The sequence below is a fragment of the Malus sylvestris genome, chromosome 3 (assembly GCF_916048215.2).
Source record: "Malus sylvestris chromosome 3, drMalSylv7.2, whole genome shotgun sequence".
NCBI classification, from domain to species: Eukaryota; Viridiplantae; Streptophyta; class Magnoliopsida; order Rosales; family Rosaceae; genus Malus; species Malus sylvestris.
The window spans coordinates 31,274,186-31,297,987 of record NC_062262.1 but is presented as its reverse complement, the minus strand read 5'-3'; the positions used below and the strand labels follow the sequence as shown (position 1 = coordinate 31,297,987).

Sequence of the window (23,802 nt, the reverse complement as noted above, 5' to 3'; positions counted from 1 at the left end):
TTTCCATTTAAAACGTTCTAAAAGGCTTTAGGTGCTAGTCAGGCGGCACATAAGGGCCTAGCGATTAGGCGTAAATGCGGCACACAAAACGAGGTGGGGTCGGTGCATGCATCAACCATTATTGCTTGCACAAAGCATTGGTGCCAGGGTGGAGCAATATAAGGTGCTACCAATATGGGGTAAGGTTGAGTTTTAATCTCACGATCAACCATTGTTGCAACCATGGAAGAAAATGCCAATAATATCGGTGAAATATCGCCGATATTATCGGTTTTTCGCGCAATGGATATTTAAATAGGTATCCGAATGGTTTTCGTCAAAATATCGCGATATTTTTTTGAACGGTGCAATCGGACTCCGAGCCGAACGTCGGAGAAGAACGCCGGAGATGGTGTGCTTATTCCCGAGCCGATTTCGTCCCAAAAACCTTGCAAAAACACGATTTTTAACTTCAATTTCACATATAAACTTCAAATTTCACGCATGCAAGAGGTAATCAACGATTCAACATATGTGATGTCGGTTTAGGGTTTAGGGTTTCAATGGAATCTCACCTGAAAACTTGTTTTCTTCGAGTCGAAGACGAACCAGATGACTGAGCCAACTCCTTGCTCAGCGGCGCACCGCCACAGACGACTGAGCCAACTCCGACTTCGCCAGAGCCACGATCAACGGCGGCGACACCCAGAAAGCTGGTTTCTGAAAAGGAAGAGGGATTCGAGATTGTCGGACTGAGGAGCAGAAGGATCGAGAGAGTGGGAGAAGGATCGAGAGACCTTGGGTCTCTGTGCGTGTGTGTGGGAGAAGGATCGAGAGAGTGGGAGATCTGTGTGTGTGTGGGAGAATGGAGAAGGGGGAGAAGAAAGCTCAGGCCTCAGAGAAGAAGAGAGAAGGATCGAGAATTCGAGAGAGAGAGAGACGTATGTGTGTGAGATCTGTGTGCGTGTGTGATGGCATGTCTGAGAGAGTGAGAGATCTGTGTGTGTGTGGGAGAATGGAGAAGGGGGAGAAGAGAGCTCAGGCGCCTCAAAGAATAAGAGAGAATGATCAAGAATGAGAGAGAGAGAGAGACATATGCGTGTGAGATATGTGTGCGTGTGTGATGGCATGTCTGTGTGTGTGTGCTTGTGTGATCTGACTCACCTGACTAATTGTTCAATCACTTTTTACAATTTCAGACAATTTTCTACGTATTTTCTACACTCACAATGTTTATCAGCTCGCTATATAATCAACTTGATAATGTTAAATCCATCATGCAATGCATTTCCTTCCAATTTTTTGTGATAAACTAATAGATAATTGACTAAATAAACATCCTGCAAAGTTTCAATAAAAATTTCCAAGTTTTTCTTACAATTTCCGTGGTTTCCATGTAATTTTTATCGATATCGATATTATCCCGATATTTCCATCGATATTTCCGTGTTTTCGGACTACCGATATTTCCGATATTACCGATATCTAAATCCTTGGTTGCAACAAATCTCTTACAATTTATTGGAAAAATAAAATGCAAAATGAAAGTTATATATTTTCTATCTAAGTAAGAGAACCGACCTAACTGGGTGCCTAGGAGGGTCTAGGCAGGCGCCTGTGCAAGTCTAGGCGTTATTTCTTAATTTTCAAACACTTATGATTAATTGGGATTGTGGCCAACTGCCTAGCACTTAGTGACACACCCCGTCCCGCAGGAGGGCATGCTGGTCGTCACGTGAGAGTGACGTAACCATTTACACAGTTCGGAAGCTTTTATATTACAATTACTAAAATGGAAACCCCCGAGGGTGAGTCCAACTTTTGTGAATTCTGTCAGAACGTCGTTGGGTTCCTCGTGTCCACCAAAGCTATGCTAACTTGAACCTGGAGGGGCGAAAAACAAAATTGAGTGGGTCAGTAAAACAAAGTTTTCCAAAAATCTTTCGCCAAAAACAATTCTAACCCCTCACCGTAAAACCTTTATACTTTCCCAGAAAAATAGTATATATACATATCATCAAAAGCTCAAATCCCAATCCTTCAACGGTTTTCAAAAAGAGTATGCCATGCCATGCCATGCCAAATGTAATATGAATGCATCAATATAAATCAGGTGAAAATAATAAATCAACCGGAGACCCTACAATGGTCCTGTACGGCTGATTCTAAGGCTCAACATCCAATCCAACCGGAGTCACCTCGGTGACCTGTACGGTTCAACTCTGCACCTCACTCGGAACTACATATAATAGTTTGTACGATGACAGGTGTATAAATACGTTATAGTGCTTCTCTCAACAATCATCAGCGCGCATAACTAAGGTCACCCACTAGTCAGAATCACATCTAGTGATCTGTACGGCTAGCATGTCGAAACCCTCACATGGTCTGTACGACATCCACCTACTTGGATCCAAGACGAGCGTGCGGTGTGGTGAATAACAACATAAGCACTAACACCTAGGTGCAGGTTATGAGCTTTCAATGCAATTCGTAATAATAACTCAGCTGAAAAATAATAAACTCACCTGAGCGTCCACTGCGTCAATTCACATATATATGCATCAATTATCAAACTAAACATCTCAACAATTGCATGCATGGCAATTTAATTCATAATTTTCAGTAAAACACATTTTTTGGGAAAAACAGTTGTATATAGGTAATACAAAATCAAAACTGCCCACTCACCTGGAGTTCGTCCAACAACTCCCTAGCACCACACATCAAGGCGTCATGGCGATCGCCGCCTAGAACAGTAATAAAATCCAACCTCAGAATTCATATCGATAGAATATATAACTTATATAAAATACGTCACTATGTAGTTCGATCCGGAAGATCTGCAACTCCGATTTTAAATCCATAATGTCCAGAGGTCCACAATAAATCTCTAGGACAACATCCTAAAATTTCATTACCATCCAACGGTCGGATTTCCGTCAATTATCAAAACCAAGTGACGGTTAACATTCTATTTTATGGACTTACAACTCCATTTCCGGAAGATCCGTAAATCGGATTCGCAATCCGTAAGTTCCTATAATCCTCAAATATTACGTATTACGACGCATCAAAGTTTGGTGACGATCCAACGGTCGGATCGTCAATTCACATTTTCACCTATATGCGAAATAATTATAAAACGTTATTTAAAGCACCCAACCAACAATTCTTAATAACTTCTCATACAGTACTCAAATTGGGTATATGAATATACCACAGTGACCTATTCGACGTCACGGACGTCGGGGAATTTTTAGAAAAATTTTCAGATGTGGCACGTGCCCCCACGCGCCGTGGGTGGCACGGGCACACGCGCACCCACGCGCATCACCTTCAACCTTGCGACGCCGGAACAGTGCCACCGGCGCCGGAAACTGGGTAAACCTGCAACTCGGGTTTTATCGGTCATTTCTTCACCATTTTGACTCAAATTTCTTCCTACATGCTCTAAATCAAGAGAGGAAGAAGTCCATACCTTCAAAAACCTTAAAAAACGTCTGAATCTCGACGAAGCAATTTCCCAAAAACCGGCCACCTTGGGACTTAGTGATCCCGACGTCCAAATCGACGCAACGAAGCACTCCGAGCTTCGTGGGAACCTCCTAAAGCTCGTTGTGAGCTTGGATCATCCTGAAAACCAACCAATAAAGAGTTTGTGAACAGTGCTAAATTCGGTGCTCGTGATTTCGACGTGAAATCGAAAGATTTCTTACCTGAAATGGGTGTGGTTGAGTTCGTATAGTTCTCACGAGCACGATGGTACCTTCACAACCTTCGATCCACGAAGTTTCAGGATTTTATGGTGTCGTCCGTACGTTTTAGACAGGGAGAGAGTGAGAGAGAACCGTGAGGGAAGAGAGAGAGAAGGCACGGGGGAATGGAGGGTTGTCCCGTGTGTAGGTGTGTGGTCAATCCCAAACCATCCAATTCCAATCCTTTAATCCCTAACCGCACAAAATATAAACCCATTTAAAATCATATCCAAACTTTCCAAAACTTTAGGAATGTACTTAGACTAATAATATGCCACACATACGTACCTTAGTAACCTTCGAGGGTACATTCGTCATTTCACAACCTCGATAACTAAAATCTAGGGGACGGGCTGTGACAATTAGGCGGAGATTTTTAGGCGTCCATTTATGACAAAAAATCACCAAATAATTTTTAGTCCAATGATAATTTTTTAGTATGAAAATGGTTGTACCGAAAAAATTGTTCTTGAAAGCAATCAGGATTCTAAATTCAAATAATAATATGTGAGATTTATGTGGAACACCCTACCTTTACATGGCCAATGATACATCGATACGTGCAAGTTTTTTTGTCAACATGAAGCTGTATCATTAACATGAGACGCTTAGGATGATGATGCTTCCATACATAGGATTGAAGTTTTTTCACTTATAATCTATTTTCTTCAACTTGATCCCATTTATTAACACTATTTTTAAGATGTAAATTTCAAACTTTGGATTTATAGTCTCATATTGGTTAAAACCTAATATCAAAATTTTTCTTTATCCTACACAACGCAACGAATGTCAATAAACGACATCAAAGTTAAAGAAAGTTTGAGCAAGAACATTGGTTTTCTCGACGGTCCAATCTTTCTTGAAGACAACGCCCTTCACGGAGAATATTTCATTTGAGCACAAGACACTAACTTAAACCATTTTATTCATTTCAACATCGCTTTTTTTTTAATTTTCTGCGATTATTCGTCCAAAGGAAGCTGCTGCTGTATTTCATCATACATTTTCAAGGATTCAACATTAGTCACGGTTTCACGCCCGTCGCTATTTCCTAATGTTAGATCTGCCACTTCTTCACTGGACAGCTTTGAAAATTCGCCCTGCAAAGTGCTTCCTTCGGCTTCACGTTGCACATTCTTGCTTCCCATGACTTCTGCTTCCTTAGTACCAAGTTCAGATTCCCAGCCTTCTTCGATCTGACAACCGGTTCCCTCAGATGGCTGGATAGCATCGTTGAATTCAGCTTCAGAACCGACTTCTAACTCCGCATCAGCAACAGCTCTGTTGGTTCCCATTTCTGCTTCTGTTTTAACATCAGTGTCATTAGCAGAACGCAATACATTAGGTTCCCGAACATGCCCGAGGAGGGGAAAGAATAACTTACCTGAATGCCTGCGTGCTTTTTGATTTTCGTACAAGGGTTTTTTGAGCAGCATTGTTCCAGGAAAGACCATCAAGTTGATCTTGTTCAAACTACGCTTCTCGTCGCCTTCTATGGGTACAAAGCCAAAACCCTGTGTCCACGTCTCTACCAAATCGGGAATGGCAGCTACGACAAGCTTTTCAACCTTAAAAGATATTAGCATCTACAACCACACGGAGAAAGAAACATATTAATAACATGAACCAATTAAAAAGACTCGAATGATGAATATCTGCTGGACCAGTGAATTCTAAAATCGGAGGTCCGACCTATACACAGATCGATCCTACTTTTATTTCTAAGAAATTAAGAATATTACTTGATCCTGAATTTAGAAATAAGGGAAGACTTGTAAACTACGTTTCCATAAATAGGTATAAATCCTGATATATTGTGTATCTTTGGGAGAAAAATAAAATACAATTATTTCAAGGACGATGCCATGAACTACATATTCTACATCTATACCTCTTCAATCGCAGTCAGAAGGCGTCGGCACATTCCCTGGCGACGGAAATTACTGCAAGTTGCAATGAGCGGCATCTCTGCAACTGTTGTTCCATGCACCCTGCAACAAACAAAGTTCGCAAAATATGTCAGAAGTTCAAAATCAAAACAATGAAGCACTAAGAAACTCAGAAAACTTGGGTTGGTAAAGACAGGAGAGCTGAGAAGAACAGTGGAAAAGCTCAAACGATGTGCGTCCGCACAGCTTTGTACGTGCATCGAAATGATGGCGATGCATGCAGAGATATTTCAATGCCAAGTGTTGAAAACCTCTGAAGTACCTGGTCCTGTACCCACTCCCATGACGTTCACCGTACATAAAACTCATACACCTCTAGAGTGCAGCCAAACGACACCACATGTGGCAAATATGCATAGCCCCTACTCCACCCAAGAAGTCAAATCAATATAGCACTTTATTATTATTCAACGCAAGTGGGCCTAACATTTAAGAGTTGCCTAATTGCGTCAATTAGAACTCTCCACTGTGGAATTGACTACGGTTGGAGATGTTGGAGATGCTCCAAGGGAGCATTAATAATTCATTCATGAAGTCAAGACCACAATGTCACTGAACTGCACAGCTAGCAATCAACGAGGAAGTTTTTATTTTTCACAAGAAAGAAAAACATGCTAACGGATAGCAGAAAATAGATTAATGCGGATGCAAGCTGAAGAAAGAAACATTAGAACAAAATACTGGTGAGAAAACATTACATAACATCACACACAGCTTAATTTCGTACTACCTGATGGATGCTACAGATACCAATGCATCATCTTTCTCCAAGACCGCAGTGTAAAAGCCTTGAAAATTCAAACGTGCAAACTCTGACCTGAAAGTTTCACATAAATATCAATAAGTAATTCATGAATACAAATGATATTTGAGAAGCAACTTTCACTTAAACCAAATTGCAAGAGGAAGTAATATTTTAGATATAACTGTTCCCAAAGCTACACTTTAAGAGCCCTACTTATCAAGTTGGAAAATAATCACGATTCTTTACTGAAGAGATGATCTCACCCCCAATTGTACAAAACATGGGGTATCATGTCTATGCCTGTTCTTGGATCAACCATTGACAAAAAACATTCCTCCATTATTGAAAGAGAAACAGCTAGTTTTGTATTGCATTCCGCCTTAAGAGCAAACCGTTGAGCAGAATGACCCTTTTGGTCATCATGAATGCATCTAAGTAGTGTCCATGAAAATCCATCAGCAAAATGATTAATGCAGCCAACGCGAGATTGAAGACCAGAATAAGCCTACACACAACCATTAAAATTAGTATTCGAATTAATGAAAACCAGTAAGAATAGCAAATGAAGACTAATAAATTCAAAACTCTCTCTTTTTGGATAAAACACTAAGCAAATTTTATCACATTGCTCTTTCATAACAATTATGACAACTTGGAAGAAACAAATCACAATGAACAAAGAAACAACTACTAGACTCTATCACTGGTTCCTTATAGCCAAATAAGGTTCACCACAAACGCGCAAAAAGTTGTAGGACGACATTTTAGGAAAGGAAATCCACTATATTTCATTTATGTAAAAGGAAAATAAGTATTTGAAGGAAGTCCTTAATTCACCCAAGGAAAAAATCTAGAAGCCAGGATAACTCATTAATTTATTTTTGTGTAAAACCTGACAAATCCTCCTTGATTGAAATTTTATTCATAAGATAATACAAAATTACCTCCTGACAGCTTCTATTACAGAAACAAGTATCCGGTATGGCTCCGTAGGTACATTTATCTTTCAGGCATGCCGCATGATCTGTTTATAAAAGATAAGGTAAGCTAGACAATGGAAAGAAGAAAAAAAGAACATAAATAAAAGGTTAAGTTCAACTTAATCACAAGATGACCACTAATAAGTTAATAACGGAGAGGACATTAATTAGAACAGAGATAATAAACCATAATATGAAATGAAAAATCAATTCCTTGTAGTCTAATAGGCAAAAAATGGGTTGAACTTCCTTACACAGACTTTATAGTATGAAAACACACAACCAAGTTACTTTTTATAGTGATTTATTGTCCACCTTCATGTATAATACTTGTGTTTTTAATCAACTCCAACAACCTTCTAATGCTCTCTAGCGGATATAAATTAAAATCTACTAACAAGAAAATATGGATAAAAATAGGTCACATTTTGGTGTTGAATATCCATCGAAGGAAATTGTGGAAAATTAACTTCTATAAATATAAGAAAGGTAATTATCCTTTTATTTTTCTAATAAATATTAGAACACCAATATACCATTTTTGCAATCACAGAGAATATTAGGCACCATGTTATAGTTAGACATGTACATACCACATGAAACTTCCAACTTATATACATGCACTGAAAACAGTTTAGTTACAAGAAAGATAATCTAGAAACAAGAAAATTACATTTATGCTCACACTGTGAACACTTAAATCCATCACGACTCGAAGCCCCCTTATCATTGACAAAATCACCACATATCCAACAGGTGCAATTCGAGCAATACCAGTTGCCTTCAGGGAGCTCCTGAAGTTCAAAAGCAAAAACAGATAATTAGTTTACATTAAGAGAAAAACAAGCATAAACTCCAAAACAGCAAATCAACAAGAATCCTTCTATGAATAAAAAATAAAAGGTTAATTATTAGTAATCTAATTGTGTGAAAATATGGAAATAGACATATTTTCTTAACAGAACGTTTAAGCAGAACAGAAGCATAATTAGTTATGAAAATATTTAGAGGCGCTAGAACCAACCGTGCAAAAGTTATAAAAGCATAGCATGGAATGGATACAAAAAATAAGGAGGAAATTTCAGGAAAAATAAACAAAACATATATAAAAAATCAGCAAAAACAAACCTGCAGAGACAAACAAGCCTGATGAAAAGTTGAGGGGCAATTATCACAGCATATCAACTCGCCACCATCACCACAAAGTCCACATGAATCATCATTTTGATCATTTTGATCATCTCGCACGACTTGGGTGCTCTTTTTCCTGGTCTTGTATTCAGCTGACCAAGCCTGAAGCTGGCATAAGGTGAAGGACTGACCAGATTCCATGAAAAGATTCAAACATGGACGATTCTGTTTGAATCCACCATGACTCTTGAACTCAGAAACTGAAACTACTTTACTGCAACACTTGCAAAAAATGCCATCCCTGGTAACCAGACCATCTATAAGGACACCACCATCCTTAGGATTCCGATACTGAATCACATCATCTGGAGATATGACACCAGCATCAATTAACCAAGACAAAACTGTTTTCACTCCTACAGAATGCCACTTTCCATCCTTAAAGTGCTTTCCCCCACTGCCCAGGCTTCTTGGAAGCAACTTGCAACGACTCTTTTGGCTTTTAGTTTTACCTTTCTTATGAGCTCTTGATTTGTAGGCTTTCTTTCTAGAAGAATATTGAGCATGCATTGTCCTAAAATCTTTATTTTTTATAATAGCTGAAACCAACAAGTCATCATCTTCAATTTGGCATTTAAATGATTTACTTCTTCCAGTCTGGACAGCATCACATTCACGAGAAATCTTCATCAACTTTGAACTTTTTCTCCCAATCTGTTGCTGGCAAGAGTCGGTAGGTAAGGACATCTTGCGACTTCCTTTGCATCTTTTATTGCATGTAAATTCATCCTGGACCTCTGTCGACTTTGACTGGGTACCATTAGCATCAATACACAGCGAATCAGCATTCTCACTTGAAGTAAAATCTAAAAGGCTACTTCGGTATAACAAGCTTGGTTCAATTTCAGATATCTTTTTAGACTTCCTACGTGTTTTTCTTTTCAGAAAATCAATTGTGTAGTTTCCTTGGTTATCTAATGATCCCTTCTGAGCGCTTTCCAGCTTATCATCAACCTTGCCTCCCTCTGATTCATCTTTTTCCTCAGAAGAATCCACTGAGGTGTCTTCCATAACTTCCTTAGGCGTTTCTAAATCAAGTCCAGAACTCTGTTTATTAGAGCCAGGGGAATTTGCATTGCCATCTTGGTGAGGCGAGACAGCTTCAGAACCTCCATGCACATTGTCACAATTTCTGGAAGTAATAGGTTCTTCACGATGAGTAGCTGACTGAATACAAATGCCACCAGACCCACAAACTGGTAAGGAATCAGGACAAGTTATTTTCCCAGAGAACCCATTTTCAACTCTATTACCAGCATTCCCCAAGCAATGACTTTCTGCATTAGCCGAATAAATAGATAGTCCCGTAAGAAATTTCACTTCCTCATTACTTGTCTGTCCGCAATGTTTTGAGGAACTTTCATTACCAAATTTCCCACAGGCATTGTAATCTCGCTTAGAAACTGCTAATCCAACCCTCCTAGCGAGTGTGGAGTCATGGAGAGGAGCTGACACATCTTCCTTAGTAAAATGACTTTCTATGTTATTGGCACTAGTCAGGGCCAAAGCAGAATTAGTCTTACGGTTCGAATCAGCTACACTTTGAGTTGCTTTAACTATCTCTCCCTTTCTTAGACAACCAATCTTTCTCTCAATAAACACGACAACCACAAAAGGATCTAACAGCCTCCACCAGTAAGCCAATGCAGTAGCAGGTTGTGGATGATGAATCTCTTTCCCAATATTTACTATAACACCAGACAGATCTGACCAGAACTGACTGATGTTGGCCCACTCCTTCGTATCATCTTCCTGCAGCATACTGTACCCATCTGCTAACAGAAGTTCTCCACATAACCGCCAAGCTTTGGGGAGTTCCCAAATTAACCTTCCCTTAGGTGTCATATAAACAGTCTCCATATAATTTCTACTGGGTCTTTTTCGCCTCTCAATATGCCATCCAGCAGCTTCAAGCAAGCGAGCAACATGATATCGGAGAAGTGGACGAGGGTCCTTACTATTCTCTGTCTTCAAGGCAACATTGGAGACATCCAAAACAGAAGATTCAAATCCGTTCGGCTTTCCCTCAGAATGTAGAGGAGTTCTGGATTTATCGATAACAGTGGCTAATGGACTTGCAACCAGAAGCCTGGTCAAGAAGTTCTCATGTGAAGCAGGCGAAGCAATAGCTTTACTTAGGCAGACTTCCTTTCTATCATCCCCATTTGAGTATCTCAATCTGCACTTTGAAACATCTGGGTCACCTGCTACGCCCGGTTTGTTAAGTTCTGCATGTTGCTTAAACAGATAACAACTAGACGTGACTCCCTGGCTAGAAGATTCAACCAAACGAAATGTCACTGTTTCAGAGACAGAGTTTGAAGCTGGACTGGACGTGACCTTTCCTAAACCAGGTTTGGTATTAGGAAGCTCATCGACTGAAAACTTCATTCTATTAACAGTCGCATCATCACCATTCCTATCTAACATAGCAGATCTGTCCAAGGAAAACCCTGGTGCAGAGGTTTCTCTAAAATCTTCAGTTGCATTATAAAACTCCTCTAAACAGGTATTTTTTGAGGAGTGACTCGTCACAACTGAGTTTTCACTATTTGGAGATGGTGCTCCATCAGTGTTCTTACTTGATTCACATTCAAAGTTGATCATTCCAGTAACAAGACATCTATTACTAGTACGACCAATGTCTTGACCGAAGAAAACCTCTGTGAATATACAGTGCTCATTTTTCGATCCTTCAAACCCATCATCATGCAAATCGTCAATTTCTTTGCTGAGAAACATCTCTGTCAACTCACTGCAGTTCCACTTTACCAGTCTTCCTTATGTTTCCTAATTTGCACTACATATAACCATCAGCACGAAAGGTGAGATCTACCCTGCTGTATATTACTCTGTTTAACTGCTGCTGAAAATCTGGAATCTGCCCTTGACAAAATCACTATTAATGCTGAAGTACAGGTAAAGTCATTTGATAACTGCCACCCCCAAAGCCATGGAAATCTCCGTACTTGGAAAATAACATCTCTACTAATTGAGAGCAAACTTGTTCAGTCTCTTCCTTTCTTTAGTGAATATATAAATATATATATCCAACATCAGAAAAGGTGGGCGATAGTACATGGCCTTCATTCACAAATCACTGCATATAAAACAACGTAGTGTTTGTCATCATTCAAAGCTGATGTTTTAGCTCAAACAATTCAACTACTGTTGAAGAATCTGCAATCATAAGGAAAAATACATTAAAAACTTGGGATGTAGATCTCATATAATTAACAACATCCAAAAATCACTCCTAGCGGTATACGACAAAACTGAATATAAACCTCAATTCTTCCATTAACTCTATAGCTTTTGAAAGACAAAACAGCCAAACTCCCTTCCCCCAATAAGGAAAATCACAAAATAACTCGAACATTTACATTACAGATACCAATCAATATTCAAATGCAATCCATATATATCCCTCTAAGATTCGATACCCTAACAGACCAACAGATCCAGCCGTTAATTTAAACTTAATTCGTAGCAGCTGACCATAATCATATCAAGCTCCAACTAGAATATTTTTAATCCATTTAAATCTTTTAGTATGTACATACACTGCAAATATTCAAATGTTGATTGAGTTTGAGTTTGTGGACGTTCTTTCAGATTTCAACTTCATTCCAACGTATATGGATAAATAAAATTCATATTCAGATTGGGCTTAATTCACACCAATTTGATACTGATTACTGACAGACCTATAAATGTTGGAACTCCTCTAGAAACTAGGTAAAATGCAACAGGAGCATCAAAAGCATCTAAAAAGAAAAGAAAACAAGAAAAAACAAACTCCTAAACACTTAATTCTTATTCACATTATGGCAATAGAACATGTCAAACCGTCAAGCAAAATATCATAACTCTCTCTCTCTCTCTCTCTCTCTCTCTCTCTCTCTCTCTCTCTCTCTCTCTCTCTCTCTCTCTCTCTCTCTCTCTCTACACACACACAAACATACCCTTTTTGTTTTTCATAAGCAGGAGGCAAGACATCATAACTTTCTCTCCGTAGACCCTAAACCCATCTATGATCTAACGGTCAAGAAACATAATCTCATCTAAAAATTTAATCAAGGCTCTTATGAGGCATTTTTGGTACGTGTGGGTGTGTGTATAATTCCCATAATTAGTAAATAAGTAACATAACTTATATAACATTTTACCAAACTAGTGGCAACATAGAACTCCACTGCCTAGACCTAAATGCAAAATGCATTAATTACTATTGTCAACCAAATAAGAATTCTCACTGTGTTTTGCTATTCTTAACTTCACATGAATAACATTTGCAAATTGCAATCACATCAAACTAATTAATTACTATAATAACAAAGAAGAGGAACTTTTACAACATAAACAATAGGAACCTTTTCTGACTCAAATTCTCACATGTGGAAAGACAACTAGTCTTTCAAATCTTTAGTCTCACATAATCTGTGTTGTTTAAACAGTAATTTATATAAAATATAAATATAAGATTACTAATTAAACAAGTCAACGCCATTTTATTTATTTATACAGACACGACTATATTAAAAGAGGAAAGAAGGAGAAACAGTCAAGCAACATAAAGGGTGGTCACGCAAACCACCCAAACAGAAACAAAAATAGAAAAAGACAACTCCATAAAGCTGAAGAATGCCCTAACGCAAACTAAAAGGAAGCTGCCTTCTAATCTACCTAACTTCAGGAGAGAGAAATTCCCCTGAACTCAGAAGAAATGGCAGCCCAGAGGGCGGACAAAAACCAAATTCTATCCCAAAGCTCCTGAAAACCAGCTCCTACATAATCTTCAAAAATTTCTCTCCATCCAAACCACCCAAAACACAGCGAGAATTCTGAAACCCCACAACACCTTCACTTTCTTACCCTTCCAACCAAAATGTGAGCTTCACTAACCAGCTTCAACCATAAACCCAAAGTGAAGGGACAACGAAGAAATATATGATCAGTGGATTCCAAATCTAACTTACATAAGATACGCCAAAATGGCGACTAGCCAATGCACTCATATTTAACTCATGATTTCCGTACATCACCTTCACCAGTTCACTAGGCTGCTATACACCAGTTCACATGTCGCAATTTAGCTTGGTTTTCATAAACTCGAAAAGAAAAAGAAAAATGAAAGGCCACTCTATTAGTTTGTATCATTACAGAATACAGATACAGCTCAAGGCACGCAGTAAATTTTTGTTATTATTAGCACTCTCTAAATGCACATGCAATAAACGAGTAGAACCATTTAGCTTGAATCGAAAATTAGTAATCAAAATAAACCTTATGAGGAATTCTTCACCGGTAGAAAATATCCCAATATTGCACATCAGTAATAGAGACAGAGAGAGATTTCCGAGACAACAACAGGATATATATATATCCCATGCATTGGATCCCAAGGACATGAAAACTCATACACACCCACGAAACAGAAAAGTAATCAACAAATTTAAACCCATTACCAGAAATGAATGAAACATCAAAAGCAAAAAAAAAAAAATCCTAAAAAATCCCATGATTAGGCAGATAAAAACCCATCAGATAAATCCTGATAAAATCACATTTCCTGGTTGAAGAAACCACAATTCACTCCCCCACAGCGCCATTGAACATATTCACACAACAGAATAAACCAGACAACGAACAAATGAACAAAAACCCAGAAAGGTAGCTCACCAATGCAATGCATTTCCTAATCAACATGCAGAGCTGACAGATGCACAAAACTGGTGTTAGGGATTGAACAATTGGTGAAAAACTCAGAAGGGTTTTTCCAATTAGTGGCAAATCAGCTGAAAAACAATCCAATTGGGAGAGAAACAATGAGGTTTAAACAAACTCACCTAGCGATGCATTTCCCAATCGACATGCAAAGAAGATCAGAGCAGGAATTGGGATTAGGGTTTTGAAATTGGAGGAGAAAGAGGTAACGGGTTAGAGTGAGAGAGAGGAGATAAGAAGGGAGAGGGGGAAAGGGGGTCTGCTTTTTATCACTTAACAGTCTAGCCGTAACGGTAGACAGCAAAAATCTCCAGCAGAAAAAGGGCTTTTGATAACCCGGAAAGTGCTCCATGTACAACAGATGCGATGTACATGTACACTCCCCTCTCTCTCTCCTCTCTTTCTCTCTCCTAAATCTCATACCATCATCTTCCATGTGAGCAGCCCATGTCATCTCATATCTCTGTCTCTCTCCTCAAACCCACTATGCTTTGTCTCTTTGCATATTTTGAAGAACCCCATAAACACCCCCACTCCCAAAGTGGGGGTTTAAAACATGGAGAAAGCTTGGCTGCTGAAAAAATCAGTAGCTACTCACTGATATAACAAATCATAGGTAGATATGTGTTCAAATTATGATTAAAAAATCAATTACTTAGACATGTATCCATCCATTATTCGGTAGCAGTAGGAGCTGCTGCTGATTTTTCAGCAGCCAAGCTTCGTTCTCATAACATTTGGTCACGCTGATTATGGTAAAGGATTATATTTCTCAGATATGGTGTTATCTCTCTCTCATGATGTTGATTGTTGGGTTTGTGTGCCAGATCTGCTCGACGAGTGTTTAGACAATGTATCATGTTATGGTTTGTTGGCATTTATAGGTTGTTTGAGCTTCGGTTGCCCGTTTGGGTTCAATTATATTTTTATCTATAATAAGAAAGATCGTTATGATTTTTTTTTGGGAACTTTAACGAAAAGCACCTGGTACTGTTCACTTTAACGAAAAACCACATTTTTACACTAAAAAGTCAATCCTGATACTATTCACTTTACCCTTTATTTTGTCCTTATCATTAAAACTCAAAGTTTTCAAGCCATTTTCATTAGTTTTCCCTTTTTTTTTTAATGCAACGGTAAACTTTTGATATGTGTATTAATTCACGAATTATATACGTCAAGTATGTTTATCGTGAGCAATTGCTAACCACCAAAACTTCAATAGTAAGAGAGAATTCATCTTTTCTACAAGTATAAAGACCGATTGCATTGTTCCGAACTTTCTTACTCTAATTGCTTAAAAGACAAAACATTGTCTTAGCATACTTCCAAAATGTACGAAATCAGAATATACAATATACCCTTGCTAGTTTTATTGTGTGGTGTACTTACAAAAGACGGTGAGAGTTTAAACCTAAGATGTGAGTGTACATCTCCTCTCATGTTAATTTGTTTATAACTTTTTTCTTGCAATTCGTTTAAAGTGGTTTCAATAAAAACTGTGAAACAGACCACATACAATGCTTTCAATAAAAAGAATTCATTGTTAATAAAATATTCCCCGTATCATTGAGGTTTTCTTAAAAAAAAAAACAAAAAAAGAGCATAGCGCTTTGCATGGACTAGCTCAGAGTAATAATTGAAATAAATGCTACTAAAATTCAATGTTATTACACTATTTGTCACCCACGCAATGACAAAATTTATCCTAATCCAACTTTTTTTTAGTTAATTTGTGTATCTCATATTTTTCTTGTTGACACGTGTCAGAACCCCATATTTAAAGCTTATTTGGTAATGTTTAAAACAAAAGTGAAATGAAATTTTATTTATTTATTTATAGGATATGAAAATAAATTTGGTAAATTTCATTCGATAAAATTTTTCAAAAATGAAGACAATAAACCGTGTTTAGCACCAATATTTTCCTAATATACTTTTTGATAACTTTATATTAATTATTTTTTCCAAAAATTGATTCTTTATTTATTAGTCCTCATCTCGACCGGATAGTTGCGAGCAATATAATAGTCGGTTGGGATGGATGGAGACTCGTAGAGAAAGTTTTCATGATTTTTTTTCTTTGAACACTACTTGGCTGCTATAAATTCTGCTTCCACTCTACCACATATGAATGCGTGTCCAAATAATTAAAAATTTAAATGCAAATTCCATCTATAATTGGGTAGAAGCAAAAGTTGCTACTGAATTTGCAGCACCCAAGTGGTGTCCTTTTTCTTTTAGATGGGCTTTTGGTTGCATGAAGATAAATTGGGATATAAAAGATAAGATTTAGACTTCTGGGTCTAGGTCAGCCCAAAGATTAGCCCACAAACCAAAACTCACGTCCGCCATATCGGCGTATCCACATGCACAACCATCATAGGCTAGCTATCTTCTAGAAACAACACGAAACCTCGGAACTCGAAAGGCCATATGACACTTTTGCACTCTTAAGGTCATCTCCAACCGAATGATTCAAATGACCAGAGGCTTGAAAATAGCCCAAAAACTGTCTTCAATTGAGGGTCAGGGCAGAGGGCTGTGGAATCTGATAGGGTCCCACATAATCGGAGAGGGCTGGTCACTTCCAGCCAGCCAGCCTCAGGCTGGCCATATTTTTTTTAAATGTGTCGGATTTCTTGTCGGTTATAACCGACAGGAATGCTTTGAAATTTTTTTTTTACAGTTTTATTATTATTTTTTATTTACAAAATTTTTCCTATAACTTCTATTTTTCATATTTTTTTTTCCTATAACTTTTATTTTACAAAATTTGTTTTATTTTTTTTTTTAATTCTATTTTTTCCTATAACTTCTATTTCACAAAATTTGTTTCCTTTTATTTTAAATTCTATTTTTTTTCTTATAACTTCTATTTCACAAAATTTGTTTCGTATTTTTTTTAATTCTATTTTTTTCCTATAATGTCCTAAGTCATTATACAATATTAAATTAAATTAAGTAACATAAAACAACATTAAACAATATGAAACAACATTAAATAACATTAACCAACATAAAAATTATACAACATAAAAAAAACATTTAACAACATGAAACTTAAACAACATTTAAATTGTAATTTTTAAATAATAAATTATGTTTGGCCCTTTGACCCTCGGTTGGAGATGGTTTTTTGTGACAGGGCTAAAACGAGTCATCTGGCCCTTTGACCCTTGGTTGGAGACATAGACAAATATGACACTATACTGTTTATTAAAATATTAATATCTTTGAAGATCTTGGAGGGCCAGAGGGCTAAAATAAGCCCTCTGGCTCGCCATCAGTTGGAGATGACCTAACCCTTCCCCATAATACCCTCACACCCCACATTCTTAATATACACCCGACATTTTTTATATGTACCCCATATTTTCTATACACCCCACATTTCTCTAATCTTATAAAGCTTTTAATTTGGACAAATAATGCCGGCTAAAATTTTGACAAAAGATACCGCCTGGGATTTAAAGTATATGTGAGTTGTTTTCAATTCCACCATTAAAACCCATGTCGTCTATTTTTAATATTTGATGGTAATTTTAGGTGTTTAATTCTTCATGTAATCCCTGTGATTCCTAAAAGATGAATACGAACATAGAAGCTTGAATAACGCATTAAAAGCAAAATTAAATAATTATCGATGTCGTCAAAATCACTAAAACAATAAATAATATGAAGTCTTACCTTATGTGAAGCTTCTGAAATATCGATTTCGTGTTTCATTCGTCAAAAATAAATTTTCTCAATCAACAAGTTTGTAGTTTCATTTGATAGAGTTTTATTCAACAATGGAGGGTCGGATGGGGTTTGATAGTTGAAGAAGATAAATAATACGTTAAAAGTGATTTGGAGGGTATATATAATTTTTTAACCTAATAAGGTCAAAATTGTAATTACATAGTAGGATAAATAAGTTATTTAATATTAAATTTTAATGTGAAGTGCATTTAACATTTTGTAAAGTACTAATATAAAAAACCTTTTAATAAACATATTTTACTGTTTATATAACGTCACGTATACTGAAAAATATCTCCATTTCTCTTGCCCCATTTTCTTCTTTTCTATTGGGGTGCTATCCACACATCTTAAATTACTTCCTACATATCCTTACGAATTTCTGTCCGTTGATCTTCTTCAATTCATCTAATCTGACGGTTAAAAATTAGAACTTACTAATTTCTGTCTGTTGATATTCTTCAATTCATCTAATCTGACGGTTGAAAATTAGAAAGGTGTGTGAGAAGTAAAATGAGGGACGTGGAAATCAGACCCTTCCTATTTCCAAAGTCAAACCAGCAGTCCCTCTTCTCTGAAAGTGCTTCTTCTCCTCCTCCTCCGTCTGTGCAGCTATGGCTTCCGATTCTCCTGCTAAGAAGGTGATCACAATCATCCACTAATCACCTCACTAATCACCTCACTAATCACACCTCACTAATCACCACGCTAATCAGCTCATCTTCTTTTCTTTTTCTTTTTTTAATTCGATGATTGTGTTTGCTTGTGAGTGAGATTTTGACTGTGGACGCAGGTTTTGGTTCCGATTGCGAACGGCACGGAGGCGATTGAGGCGGTGATCACCGTCGATGTTCTGCGGCGAGCTGGGGCCGATGTTACTGTGGCTTCTGTGGAGAAGCAGCTTCGGGTTGATGGTTACCACGGCGTTAAGATCGTCGCTGATGCTTTGATTTCGGATTGTAGCCAAACTGTCTTCGATCTCATCGCTCTACCCGTACACTCTCTCTCTCTCTTCGTATTTGTATATGTATATGTATATTTACAGTATATGCATATGTATGCTTCTGTTACTATTTGTGTATTAGAAATTTGAAATGTGGCTACTTTTGTTTGTTTCTGAAAGTGCTGATAAAATCGAATGGAAAGTGTAAAACTTGGCTCATATTACTTCAATTTTCAAACTTGGCTAATATCACTTAAACTTTCAGTTTGTTTCGATTTACCTGAAGAATTTTTTGCTTGAAGCAGATGTGTTTAGCTTCTTTGAGTGTGGGATTTTGGTCCGTCACGCCCAAATTAATGTGTTGCCTAATGCCACTACTTAATTTCCAAGTAATGTCCAAACGAAGCTGAACTGCTGATGTAATCCGTATTGTATGGGGTGGAATAAGGATTTTATCCATCGTTGTGTGTATCATGCTCTCACCAGCTTCTCCGATTCTGCTTTAATGTTTTCTCGTTGAATTGTACTACTCCTTTTTAGGTACACTTGAATTTTATTATATCTGTTTTTATGCTGTAGGGAGGCATCCCTGGTGCCGCTAATCTTAAGAATAGTGAGGTTCTGGAAAGCTTGGTGAAGAAGCAGGCTGCAAATGGGAAGCTCTACGCCGCAATCTGTGCTTCACCTGCAGTGGCACTTGCGTCATGGGGCTTGTTGAAGGGACTGAAAGTAAGATCTCTAAGAACCTCCAATGTTTCATTAATTATAAAATTTTAATTAGTGTTTTTTGTCGTTTTTGATGACTAACTCTGAACTTGTGGGCTCTATTGGTTTTTAACAGGCAACTTGTTATCCACCTTTTATGGAGCAATTAGCATCTGGTGCAATCGCTGTTGAATCAAGAGTGCAGGTGGATGGCAAAGTTGTGACAAGTCGTGGACCTGGTACTACCATGGAGTTTGCTATTGCACTGGTCGAGCAATTGTATGGGAAAGAAAAAGCTGATGAAGTTTCTGGGCCACTGGTATATACTTTCTCAATGTTCTTCGTTTTGATTGGTTGTGTTATTCTTCAGTCCTTCACCCCAATTTAAAAGGGAAAAAAATGGATGCATAGAATATAAGAAAAAAGGTTTGATGATAATTTCCCTTGGGCACTCTAATCATTGCAGATTTAGTACAATGAAGACAAAGATTAAGGGAAACGATGAGAAATGGAGATTCATTGGAATTTACCATAGTCTAGAAATGTGTGGATTGAATAAACTGATATTTTTAATTGAATTGAGAAAAGATGGTAAAGACCCCAAAGGATGAAATTTATATTTTTGCTAATATATTTGACAAAAAGGAAAATAAAACCATTTGAGGTTCGTGTATAAGAAAACTTAGGATAAAGTATTCAGTAGTTGATATTGTGAGTACTTAGCTGAAAAGGTGGCTACTTTGTTATACTTGTGGGCTTTAAATATCTATCTATATGGACCTTTTTGAGCTTAGCTTCTTCCTTATATATAAAATAAGCTCGATCCAGTAACATGTATGCTTGAACTGCTGCTTTTACACGGCTTGTATTTTTAAAGGTCTACCTTGTCATTGATTGGGTGGAGGTGGTTATTGCTAGCTTTTGGTGGTGTCATTCTGCTGGTGGCTTTCTTGTCTACCAACTTCAAAGCTATTCATTGTCTGGGAAAATTAAAACAAATATGATTCTGTTGTTATCTGGCTTCACCTGCTACCCTTGATTAACGGCCCAAGTGGCTGAAGCCCTAGACTTTGCAGTTTAGAATGCTGTTTCGGTTTTGTTTGTGGTGGATCTGTAACAGTGTTTTTGTACTCAGGTGATGCGTTCCAACCATGGGGATGAATATGTCATAACTGAGCTAAACCCAGTTGAGTGGACTGCCAGTGATTCCCCTAAGGTGAATTTTTTATACTCTTATCCATTTTATTTTACATTGCATGCTGTTACTTTACTTTATGCGTAAGGCTAGGGAGACCAAATTTTGAAACCAAATGATGTGGTTATTGATTGGATTATTGCTCAAGTGTTGATTAACGTGCTTATTTCCTATTGGTGACACATCATTTGGTTTGCAAATTTGGTTTAAAAGTTTGGTCTCCCTGGCATTATCCTTACTTTATTGGGCTTTTGTTGCACGAACTTTGAGAACACCGTTGTGTGTGGATTTCTTTGTCTACTTTATTGGGCTTTAGCTCAAGTTGCATTCAGATAGGGTAGGAAGTGTAAATTCAAGTTCAAATCTTGTTGTAAGCAACCTAAAAAGGTGGCTATACTGGAGTGCTTTACTTGGTGGTGATTTACATTTGCAAATATCTCTAGGATCCTTTCGAATTTCAACAATTGTTTAAGGTGTAATGTGCTTTGTAAGTTAAAACTTCTTTTGTCTTTGTTATCCTTTAGATTCTTGTACCTATTGCGAATGGCACAGAGGAAATGGAAGCTATTATAATCATTGATATTCTACGATGGGCCAAAGCAGATGTTGTGGTGGCCTCTGTAGAGGATAAACTAGAAATTATTGCTTCCCGCAAAGTTAAACTGGAGGCAGATATGTCCCTCGATGAAGCTACCAAACTTTCGTATGACCTGATTGTCTTGCCTGTAAGTTGGGTTTCCAGCTTTCTACTGTTTAACAGTTTCTCTTTACCCTTTTGATTTGTCAAACATTATTCGTATTTTTTTAATCAGGGTGGACTTGGTGGTGCCCAAGCATTTGCAAAATCGGAAAAGCTCGTGAATTTGTTAAAAAAGCAGAGGGTATCACAGAGACCTTATGGAGCAATATGTGCCTCCCCAGCTCTAGTTTTGGAACCCCATGCCCTACTCAAGGTATGCTTTCAACGTTGAACAACCTAATAATCGCATGTACAATTTTGTGCAATTCCATTAACGTTGGCCCAATTCTGGCTGCACCTCTTGTAATTGAGTAGTGTACTAACTGGACCTAACATTATAATCATTTCACTGAACCTTTCTGCTTCTTGCATCGTTCAAACTCGTTCAGGAACTTATTTACATTCAAATCTGATATGCGTCCATCACTGCATTTTAGAAACGTTTTAAAATATCAACTTTTTATATGCATTTTCCACTTTAGTGCTTGCTCTTTAAATTTTTTATGTTGCTGCAACCAGTTAGTGAGCTTTGTTCTTTGATCCAGGGCAAAAAGGCGACAGCGTTCCCCGCAATGTGCGACAAGCTGTCAGATAAAAGTGAAATCGAGAACAGGGTTGTGGTTGACGGCAACCTCATCACCAGCAGAGGACCAGGAACTTCAATGGAGTTCGCTTTTGGAATTGTTGAGAAGTTTCTTGGCCGCAAGAAAGCAATAGAGCTCGCGAAAGTCCTTGTTTTCGTTCATCCTTAGAGCTCATGTTCTGGTATAAGTTGCATCCCCATACTTTCGACCCGGGACTACCAAAAGCGGAAAGCTGGATTCATATCTGAGTGTGAATCCTTTGTGCTTTACGGAGTTTGTGTATAAATAAATGTGTAGAGAACTGGCATGATATTGTTCATATGTAGTTTTGTACTGAACAGTCTGTTAGAACCGAAAAAAAAGAGTTCATCTGTAGTTTTGTAGTATCATCCTTGTTGTAGGCAGACCTACGTATTTTACATTTGATAACTATTTTGTTTTTTCGTTTCATTTCTCATATGTGTCTTATAAAAAATTAAAAACAAAAAACGACATGATAATTAAACCGGTTCTTATTTTTTTCTTTGAAGGATCAGTAGTTCATTTTTTTGAGAGCCGGAAGATGTGGAGAAGTAAATTTATTTTGTTGGAAATTGTGGAACTGAATTACAAACGCTAACTTCCAATCTCCTAACAGACAGAATAAAACAATCGAGGAACATTGATGTGTGACGTGTTTTGCGTTGAATTATCAAAGAAGGTGTCTGCAAGGGTTCATCTTCTCAAAAATGGACTTGACAAAAATAAATCTTCTCAAAAAAAAGGATAATATAATATATAAATTGAAAACCCCATGAAAAGAACTTGATGTTTAACAACTTGACAACGAAGCATTATCGGTAATTTGACGATGAAATATTATTAGGCTCAGGGCCGGCCTTGTGCGTAAGTAAATTGAAAATTCAAAATAAAGCTGAGATCGTAATTTTTTTTTTCAGTTGCATTTTCTATAAATTGTATAGGACAAACAATTTTATCAAAACAATTGATGGTATGGTGTATTGGTGTTTTCCATTAATTTTAAGAGGTTCATGGCTCAAATTTTTGCGTTATTTTTTTGTGAAAATTCATGCATTTAGTTATAAAGAAGTGAAAAAAAAATGAAATAAAGTAGTGGCAGGTTTCAAAACCACTTCTAGGAGGATATAAAGTAGCGTAAGGACAAGACACGCTAACAACTCAACGGAGGCGGGTTGTCTCTACTTCCATTTCCATACTCTTCTTATCTTCTCTTGTTTGTGTGGTCACGGTTAAGTATACACACACACTAGCATTTGTCTACACTGTAAGATCTCATATCGTCCAGGGATGTGAATCCTGTAATCCTTATATGTATATTCTCATCTCTACTTAGCACGAGACTTTTTGGGAGCTCACTGGCTTTGAGTCCATTGGAACTCCGAAGTTAAGCAAGTTTGCGTGAAAGCAATCCCAGGATGGGTAACCCACTGGGAAGTTCTCGTGTGAGTTCTAAAAAAACAAAACTGTGAGGGTATGGTCGGGGTACAAAGCAGACAATATTGCCTATCATTTTTTTTGTGTGATAGAAGACTAATTTGT

The 23,802-nt window shown here is 37.5% G+C and overlaps 2 protein-coding genes and 1 long non-coding RNA gene across 8 annotated transcripts; 1 reads left to right on the top strand and 2 right to left on the bottom strand.

Annotated features, from left to right (window-relative positions):
* Positions 1-1,307: 1,307 nt before the first annotated feature.
* Positions 1,308-3,884, bottom strand: LOC126615014 (uncharacterized). Its single transcript, XR_007620613.1, has 4 exons — positions 3,699-3,884; positions 3,461-3,615; positions 2,671-2,729; positions 1,308-1,863 (listed from the first exon to the last, which is right to left on the bottom strand). It is a non-coding gene; the product is annotated as an uncharacterized LOC126615014 (long non-coding RNA).
* Positions 3,885-4,648: 764 nt separating this feature from the next.
* LOC126615551 (increased DNA methylation 1-like) lies at positions 4,649-14,856 on the bottom strand. 5 transcript variants are annotated; one of them, XM_050283383.1, is made up of 10 exons: positions 14,455-14,850; positions 14,288-14,320; positions 8,543-11,785; positions 8,088-8,208; positions 7,379-7,458; positions 6,698-6,939; positions 6,420-6,506; positions 5,632-5,731; positions 5,125-5,326; positions 4,649-5,043 (listed from the first exon to the last, which is right to left on the bottom strand). In XM_050283383.1, exons 3-10 carry the CDS (start codon positions 11,345-11,347, stop codon positions 4,703-4,705), a joined length of 3,978 nt encoding a protein of 1,325 aa, XP_050139340.1. In that variant the 5' UTR covers positions 11,348-11,785; positions 14,288-14,320; positions 14,455-14,850; the 3' UTR covers positions 4,649-4,702. The 5 variants fall into 5 exon arrangements, 4 of the variants coding, with proteins under 4 accessions (XP_050139340.1, XP_050139343.1, XP_050139339.1 ...); XM_050283386.1 differs by having other exon boundaries at positions 8,543-11,705; XM_050283382.1 differs by lacking the exon at positions 14,288-14,320.
* A 3,755-nt stretch (positions 14,857-18,611) lies between these two features.
* On the top strand, positions 18,612-22,692 carry LOC126616069 (protein DJ-1 homolog B-like). Of its 2 annotated transcripts, XM_050284030.1 has the most exons (9): positions 18,612-18,717; positions 18,870-19,070; positions 19,599-19,748; positions 19,861-20,043; positions 20,860-20,940; positions 21,444-21,644; positions 21,732-21,872; positions 22,204-22,420; positions 22,462-22,692. In XM_050284030.1, exons 1-8 carry the CDS (start codon positions 18,691-18,693, stop codon positions 22,408-22,410), a joined length of 1,191 nt encoding a protein of 396 aa, XP_050139987.1. In that variant the 5' UTR covers positions 18,612-18,690; the 3' UTR covers positions 22,411-22,420; positions 22,462-22,692. The 2 variants fall into 2 exon arrangements, with proteins under 2 accessions (XP_050139987.1, XP_050139986.1); XM_050284029.1 differs by having other exon boundaries at positions 22,204-22,692.
* The last annotated feature ends 1,110 nt before the right edge of the window (positions 22,693-23,802 follow it).